The sequence below is a fragment of the Oncorhynchus masou genome, chromosome 2 (genome assembly GCF_036934945.1).
Source record: "Oncorhynchus masou masou isolate Uvic2021 chromosome 2, UVic_Omas_1.1, whole genome shotgun sequence".
Lineage (NCBI taxonomy): Eukaryota > Metazoa > Chordata > Actinopteri > Salmoniformes > Salmonidae > Oncorhynchus > Oncorhynchus masou.
In genome coordinates this window covers 26423896-26433070 of record NC_088213.1, presented here as the reverse complement: position 1 = coordinate 26433070, position 9175 = coordinate 26423896, and the positions used below count along the sequence as shown (strand labels likewise).

Sequence of the window (9175 nt, the reverse complement as noted above, 5' to 3'; positions counted from 1 at the left end):
CAATCGTTTGAAGTCTGATTATTTACTGAATTTTACAAAGCAATCCATGTTTTAAACATTTACAATCATTTTCTTCATGTGTTAATGCATGTACAAATCCTCCCAACCAGGTGTGGAATTTACAGCTCTCATTCAACAAAAAGACAGGACAACGATGATCTAAACTACAAAACATAGTAACTGTACATCCACCATACATCAGCTTGCATTCACTCACTCAGTCTGATCATGTTCTTCTCAAGCATGCTTTAATGTCAGTGGTTAATCAGAAACAAAAGGCACATTCACTCTGTACCGTCCTACTGTAACTAACCTCAAAGGTACCAGACACCTAACAATCAAGCTACATTGGAGGGTATCACAGCCAGTTTACAGTGAAATATGTACAACATTTTGACATTTCATTGATGTTTCTGATAGACAAACAAGTGAACAAGTCAATAAAATACAGAGTTTTGGGTGTATTAGATCTTCTGTTTGCAGTAGAACACGCTTTCATGCTCCGGTATTTGGTTATTAAGTAGCAGGTTTCCTTAGTTCTTTTTGTGAAGAAACTTCATTTTACTTCCTAAAAGAAACAAAATGCAAGTAAGAACTGTTCACGTCATGTAAACCTTTAACACACTTCAGTGAAATTTTCCAATTGAGCTGACATCTGCAGTGTTTCCTGTGAATGTGATCTCTGTGATTGTCAGGGAAATTAGTGCCTCAGATGGAATCGTGGTTTTGGACTACATCAGGGATCATCAACTACATTCAGCTGCGACTGATTTTTTATTGAGCGGATTGTTAGGTGGCCGGAACATAATTACAAATCATTTGTAGACTGCAAAAATCCCAAACATATATAATATTTGACTAAAACATGATAATTTTGAACATTGCTTACATTTGTATACGATCACATCTCTTTCTAATGCATGGGAATCCTTTGGAACAGATTTCCAAAATTAAAATCACTTGTAACCGATTTGCTGGTGTTTTTACAGTCTTTTATGTCCAACAATAAAACATCTTACAAATTCCACCAGTTGGGGAACCCTGGACAACATGGTGCTCATTACTACATCATGGCCAAATGTGAATAGACTTCTTTTAGAACAAAACTTTGTGTCATCCTACATTTTAAGTCATGTTACAATTTGTCCCAGCGTTAAAGTGGACAGGTAAGGTCAGTTGAGGGGAGATATGTTAAGTGCAGATTCTATTTTATTTGAGAACTCACCTAGCCCTTTGAGGAACTTGTTCACTCCACTCTGCTCTGTGTCTGGTAGCTCTTCCAGGTACTGCTCCACCCTCTGCTCAAAGAGTCCTGACAGAAACACAACAAAATGGCAGAATAACATGACGTAATTACCAGTGGTGTAAAGCACTTAAGTAAAAATACTTTACAGTACTACTTAAGTTTTTGGGGGTATTTGTACTTTACTATTTCCATTTGACTATTTACTTTACTACATTCCTAAAGAAAAAGTACTTTTTACTCCATACATTTTACCTGACATCCATAAGTACTTGTTACATTTTAAATGCGTAGCAGCAGGACAGGAACATAACCAAATTCACACACTTATCAAGACAACACATGGTCATCCTTTCTGCCTCTGATCTGGCAGACTCACTAAACACAAATTAATCTTTTGTAAATGATGTCTGAGTGTTGGAGTGTGCCCAGGGCTAGCCACACATTTTAAAAATAAGAAAATTCTTAATAGAAGGAATTTCAAATGATTTATACTTTTGATACTTAATTTAGAACCAAATACTTGGTGTTGGGCTTGCCCCAGACATAGCGTTTTCCATGATGGCAAAAAAGCAAAATTTTAGTCTCATCTGACCAGAGTACCTTCTTCCATATGTTTGGGGAGTCTCAGATGCCTTTTGGCAAACACCAAATCTGTTTATTTTTTCTTTAAGCAAAGGCTTTTTTCTGTCCATTCTTTCATAAAGACCAGCTCTGTGGAATGTACATCTTAAAGTGGTCCTATGGACAGATACTCCAATCTCTGCTGTGGAGCTTTGCAGCTCCTTCAGGGTTATCTTTGGGCTCTTTGTTGCCTCTCTGATTAATGCCCTCCTTGCCTGGTCCATGAGTTTTGGTGAGCTGCCATCTCTTGGCAGGTTTGTTGTGGTGCCATATTCTTTCCATTTTTTAATATTGGATTTAATGATGCTCAGTGGGATGTTTAAAGTTTCTGATAAAAAAAATTATAACCCAACCCTGCTCTGTACTTCTCCACAACTTTATCCCTGACTTGTTTGGAGAGCTCCTTGGTCTTCATGGTGCTGCTGACTCTGGAGCTTTTCAGAACAGGTGTATATATACTCAGATCATGTGACAGATCATGTGACACTTAGATTGCACACAGGTGGACTTTATGTAACTAATTATGTGACTTCTGAAGGTAATTGGTTTCGCCAGATCTTATTTAGGGGCTTCGTAGCAAAGGGGGTGAATACATATGCACACATCACTTTTAATGATTTTTATTTTTTAAGTTATTCTTTTAATTTCACTTCACCAATTTGGACTATTTTGTGTATGTCCGTTACATGAAATCTGAATCAAATCTATTTAAATACAGGTTGTAATGCCACAAAATAGGAAAAACACCAAGGGGGATGAATACTTCTGCAAGGCACTCTATTGTGGGGTAATGTTACAGTGCAGTATATCAGAGAAAGCATGTTTTGATTTGGGGGGAAATACCCTTCACTATGTGGCCAGGAGATGGCACTGAATACCCAGCTAGAACCATTGTCAACGAGAGGGCCGTACCAACACAGGTTTGAGAAGATCCCTTTAGGGATTTTGGACTACTTTGGCGGAAAAGTGAGGGGTGACAGAGCCTACTTCTAAAGAGGATTTCTACCAATCATTACAGTTGACATATTATTTGTGTTATGATGAACTACAATTAATCAATTTTAGGAGGACAGGACACAGTTAACGTTATTATCTCTTAACAAGTAGACAGGAGCATACCATTACAGACTGTTGTGTAGGGTGGACTGACAGTGTCATTGTAGGTTTGCTCTACCTTTGGCCCGGCATTTCCGCAGCTCCCGGTCTTGGATGAACCCAGCAAACATTTGGGACTCCATGAAGACCCCCAGGAAGCGACGGATGCTCTTGGAGGCCACAGACTTGCGGAAGGCCTCGCGCTGGAAAATGCGTTCTCCTCGCTCGCTCTGGGTGAGGAACAGGGAGTAGTGGCCGATGGTTTCCAGAAAGAAACGGATGAAGGCCTCCGACACCAGGCTGTTCAAGGAGTTACACTCTACAGAAACAGACGAAACAGGATAGGTTAGTATTATGATGCTGAAACTGAAACACACTTAATACATGTTCAATACATCTAGAAAGAAGCAACACAAACTACAGTGGAACTCATTTTATGCTTGAGAATTGTGCTTGAGAATCAAGTAGGGCCTATAACATTTGTTGGAAGAGTTATTTAGAGTTGATGTTTAACTGATATTGTATATTCATACGTAACATTAAACAAACACTACATTCTGAACACCAGTAACCTTCAATTCAGTGAGGTGAATCACCCATTCCAGGAGTTCTCATCACTCCACAGACAGTATATTGCTCCCAGACATGTGCTGTACATGTTCTTGTTCACAAGGTTGAAACATGGCCAGTGCTTTGTTGTCCTAATTCACACTCGTAACATCTGGTTTAGTAGAGAGTGACGATGTGTCCCTCGTTCACCTTCGTCTGACTCGCTGTCAGAGTCCTGATTGATGATGTCATTCCTCTGCTCCAGAGCTAGCTCAAGAGCAGACTGGAGTTTCCGTGGCAACAGCGAGGCCTCATCATCCATCTATTCACACGCATAACAATTTAATTAGTGACAATAAACAAGAATATCAAAAGATCAGTCCATATTATATTACAATAAACATTCTGGTCTTTGTTTACGGTGAGGTACTGGAGAATTGAGACCAACCTGTCTGAGAAAGCGGTCAGTTCCCAAGTCCACCATCAAAGCCTGCAAAGGAAACAAACAAGTCACATATTTGTGACTCATTTCAGGAAACTAGGTGTATGTCGCACGTCACTACTTGACAGGAGAGGCATTTGAACATAAACATTCATTGTTTATCAAAATGCGATTTTTAGCAGAAATGCCTTTGGAACATGTGAACTTTCATGTGCCTTATTGTATTCCATCTGTAAATATGAATAAAATTGTTAAATTATGAGCCGAGTTGGTTTAGCCACGGAAAAAGACAGGAACCATCCTGCTAGCCATGATTGGCTGAGATAATTGATGGGCTGGACATTCCGAGAGATGAGTTTGGTTTGGTCTGACGTGTAGCATGCTTCTGTCTATAACTTGAGCTGTTCAGTATGATGTTGATAGTCCTTTCTACCGCATCGTTTTTGAAAGATATAAGGTTAGCCATTGAGAACTGCAAAAGTTTTCAAACTTTTCTCAACTACATTGATGCCCTAAATTTAGCAGGCGTTATCAACAGATCAGTTGGAAAAAGTGATGGGCTACTTTCTGCATAGGCCACGGTCAGTGTGAACCGGAGTGACTTGATACAATACTAGCCAAACAAGATGTACCTACAAACAAAACAGTGTTATAAATGGTTCCAGTCTGCCATGAAGCATTCATCCATGTATACAGGTAAGAGTCTAGCTACATGTTCATATATTATAAATTTAAAATTGTCAGAATGTCGTTTCATTGCAAGTTAAAGCATACTGTTCACTAGCTAGCGAGCGTTAGCTTGCTGGTTCGCTATCTAACGTTACATGCATGATATGTGTCGTAATATTATTTGAATCACAAAGCCATTTGCATTACTAGTTATAGCCTAATGTTAGCTTGCTAACATTGAACCAAGTTGGTTAACTTGAGCTACCTGCAGATTCATACTACAGTTATGACAATGTTTGTATTGGTAGTAGTATGAGTCGGGATTTTTCCGGTTCATTGTTTAGCTAGCTAGCTACATGTCTAGAAAAGAAAAGACTAAACTTCACCAGATGATTACATGACCCATCAAGTTAGCCAGGTGTGTCTGGGGGTGATTCCGGCCATCTATTGTATTTCTAGACAATAGTGACCCATCCACTTAGCTAGACGAGGATGGGGTGAGGCTAAGGCATTTCCTTCACATGACCCATCAATTTAGACAAGTGTGTCATCTAATAATTATAAAATATATTTATCTAGACACTTTGTGTTTTTGATATTGCTACTATGAAAGTAACCATTTCACTGTATTGTTTACACCTTCTGTATCCTGGGAATGTGTTTGTTTACCAGAAGAACAACATGACCTGCACCAAAGTCAGGTTAGGAAATAGGCCAAGGACTACATAAAGTGTATTTTTACCTGGAGTTTTTTTGTTAGTGTAGGCTAGTACTGTTACCACTTTTAGTCATGGAATTTTTGGTTGTTTACTAAACTAGTCGCTCTGTTAAGCACATGGCCTCACATGTGAATCCTTAAAGAGATGGGTGTGGCTAAGGCTTAAGAGGGTATGTACAATGCTGAATGGGTATAGACAAAGGAGAGCTCTCCATTAGGTGGACCAAAACATTTCTCAAAAATGGGGTTACAAGTTTATCAACTTTCAAAGTAGAATTACTTTCTCATTGTTCCTAAACTGCAGTGGATGATATACCATTTTCTACCTCTGAGGCTCTACTTTTATCCAATATAAAAAAAAAACATTTAAAATTTTGCTACATAAGACCAAATCAAGTTGGTCGATCACATTTAGGAATCTTCAATCAAATCCAGGCTTCTTCCATGTGCATTTGGTGGCTTAAAGTAAATACCAATGCCCTCGACAAATAAATCAAACTCTCCATCAAGCGAAAGACGAGCTCTTCCAGAAGTTGGAAGTGTTATACCAGTGTTAAAATGAGATCTTTATAAGCAGCAAAGGATTCTTGGGGAATTTTAATTGAGTCGATCAGCAACAAGACAGATGTAAACAGACAACAGATACTGTTGACAGGCCATTAAAAGCCCTGTGTCAAGTGTGACAGACAGGGTGAGATGGTATTTTTCACACACACCATGGGCTGAGGGCAGATGCTGCTGACTCGGACTAACTGTGTTAATAGCAGAGAGCTGGACTTTAAGAAGCCGGATGGCTTCTCCTGCCAGGCTTTTATTGAGAGCCAGAACCTCCCTCTCTCCCTCCCTAGTGGGGCCAGGACCCCAGAGCTGAGGGCTGAGGCTGCCCTGGCATGGGCCCTGCAGGCTGCAGCAGCTGCCAACTGCCAAGGCCACATTCACTGGAGGTTTTAGGTCAGGGTCAGCCACACTACAGTACGTTGAGGCTGGAGGAGTTGTTGCTACTTTAACGAGGATGGATTCTGGTGATTCCTCCCTCTTTCCACTGTGCCTTGGCAAATCAGCGCTCTGTTCCAAGAATGCTGCAGAACAGAGCAGAACAGTCCAGCTGGGAGAGCAGAGAAACAGACACGTCTTCTTTCCCTCCTCCCTCTGTAATTGGTGACAAAACTGCTGCAGGTCAACGTCCTGTTAGGCTTTGACCACAGTGAGACTGCTGGACAGCACTGAACAGGCAATTATAGCTATAGCAGGCCTCACACTGTGTGTGGACTCTGACACCTCAATACTAGGAAGCTCATGGCTTGAATTCTAATACTGAATACTGGGAGCCTACAGCGTCCATGGCAGCAAAACAGAGGATACGGGTCATATTACACACAGCGCTCTGAGTGAATTCAAGTTTGAGGAGACCTTTCGAAAACACAATGCTATTGCTCAATGTGTGACTGTGAATTTAACATGAGACTGATTTAGAACTCTCTCTGGTATGTAGTGCTTGAATGAATAGACGTTAAAAAAATGTTTGAGGGTAAAAATGCTCTGAATCACTGGAAGGTCCAGCATTCTTTCAAAGAAGCCTGTGACAGTCATCCAGAGAGTGTGGTTTCATCCTGGACCCAGGGGTGGTCCTGGGTCTCTGAGGGAGGTTGGGAGGAGCACCATGATAAATGTCTCGTGAGATGTCCCAGTTACTGTATATCCGGATGCTTCTGAATCTGTCCCATGGCTGCACCAATCAGCCAAGAGGATCAACATACCTATGCAATTCTCTCCAGAAATATATGTTCCTCATTGGGTAAATGTTTAATGAAATCAAGCAGGGTAATTGACTGTGTAATATACTGTAGGTTGTTGTGGGCGTTATACTGCTGACCAGTAACAGGAAGGCCACTCCCCAGCCCAGTGTCTAACAGAGAGATGGAATGTGACAGTGGAATAGCCTCTAATCTGTAGCCTCAAGCTAACACAATCAGAGGTGCAGAATGAGGAGGAAATAGAGCCAATACATTAAACCTGGTCTAAGAAAAGCAAGACAGTGGGAGACAAAGATGAAAAGCCAGAGAGAGAGACGAAGTACCAACCTCTTCCACAGGCAGGTCTTTGAGTTTGGGCAGAGAGCTGGACAGGAGCCCCACCAGGAAGGGCGTGGGGCAGCAGACGATGTCCACCATGGAGGCAGGCAGAACGGGGATGAAGGTGTGCTGCCAGGAGAAGGGATAGAGCAGAGCCACCACCGCGTGCATACAGCTGGATAGGGTACTGCAGAGAGGGAGACAGACAACCATGGAATTACATATAGAATCACTATATCTAATCATTTTAAGATCTCTATGGGGACAGTCAACATCAGATACAGCTGGACAGGGTACTACCGGGGAGGGAGACAGACAACATCACTCACAACACAGAACTACAGGGGGCCCATCAGTAAAACCAGATATGAACATTGTTAGGGGAAAACATGGGGATGCCAGATTTTCCATCAGATTGCCCACTTTATCCTGACCTTTGAAAGGGAGTGGTGGATTGTGTTTTGAAGTGAACCCTGAATACTCCTAAAACAACAAGCAGCAGCGGACAAAGAATGACAAACAGATGCAACAAAAATGTGGACTCTCATGTTCCTCTATAAAATTCAAAATAAAAGCTTATTGAGATTTAAAGTTCATCATTATCTGCCTCTAATATCAAGAAGAGAGCCGAATGAGAGTGTATTGCTTAACGTCATAAGTTAACCAGTCTTTCCAACGTCCAAACCAAACAACAACCTGATCCTCTTTTCCTTGAAACAATTACTTTTGTATATGTGAGGCGAACCAGTGTGGCTATGTACCCTGGCTTAACACCGTGTTCCTATCTCCAGTTGGTCTAAGGGACAGTCTGAAATCCATTCTCAACAGGCTGATCTTTCTCTCCAACAACAGATGAAAAGAAGAAAATGACAGGAAAGGAAAGGATAGAGCAGAAAGAAATCACTCCACCTGACACTCAGCTGCCAGGAGAGAGCTCAAGTACAATACTTCACATTGGAGCAGCCAGTAGCGGGAAAAATACCCAAATGTCATACTTGAAAGATAATTTAATAGAAAATGACTCAAGTGGGCCTCCCGGGTGGCGCAGTGGTTAAGGGTGTTGTACTGCAGCACCAGCTGTGCCACCAGAGACCCTGGGTTCGCACCCAGGCTCTGTCGTAACCGGCCGCGACCGGAAGGTCCGTGGGGCGACGCACAATTGGCCCAGCGTTGTCCGGGTTAGGGAGGTCTTGGCCGGCATTCATTCATAAATGTAATTTCTAAAATATACTTAAGTAATTAAGTATCAAAAGTATAAGTAATTTAAAATGACTTATATTAAGCAAACCAGAAGGCACCATTTGCTTTTTTTTTCAATTTACAGATAGCCAGGGGCACACTCCAACACATAATTTATAAACAAAGCATGTGTTCAGTGAGTTCACCAGATCAGAGACAGTAGGGATGACCAGGGATGTTCTCTTGAAGTGCGTGAATTGGACTATTTTCCTGTCCTGGTAAACATTCAAAATGTAACGAGTACTTTTGGGTGTCAGGGAAAATGTATGGAGTAAAAAGTACATTATTTTCTTTAGGAATGTAGTGAAGTAAAAGTAAAAGTTGTCCAAAATATAAATAGTAAAGAAAAGTACAAAAACTCCAAAAACTATTAAGTAGTACTTTAAAGTATTTTTACTAAAGTACTTTACAGCACTGGGAGCAGCAGACAGGTTCACCCATGGCAACCATTCAAAAGCTTTAATCTGTTACGTTTCCACCTCTTCCACTGACACTGTAACACCCTTAACTACACAGCCCTCAGC

The 9175-nt window shown here is 41.1% G+C and overlaps 1 protein-coding gene across 1 annotated transcript in view; it reads right to left on the bottom strand.

The window, feature by feature from the left end:
- Nucleotides 1-3: 3 nt before the first annotated feature.
- The window catches only part of LOC135557743 (DENN domain-containing protein 2B-like), an 80809-nt gene continuing 71637 nt past the window's right edge, over nt 4-9175 (bottom strand). Inside the window, 6 exon segments of the mRNA XM_064991314.1 lie at nt 4-568; nt 1226-1312; nt 3042-3281; nt 3722-3833; nt 3960-4001; nt 7422-7599. Coding sequence (XP_064847386.1) covers nt 534-568; nt 1226-1312; nt 3042-3281; nt 3722-3833; nt 3960-4001; nt 7422-7599 — 694 coding nt within the window. The 3' untranslated portion in view covers nt 4-533.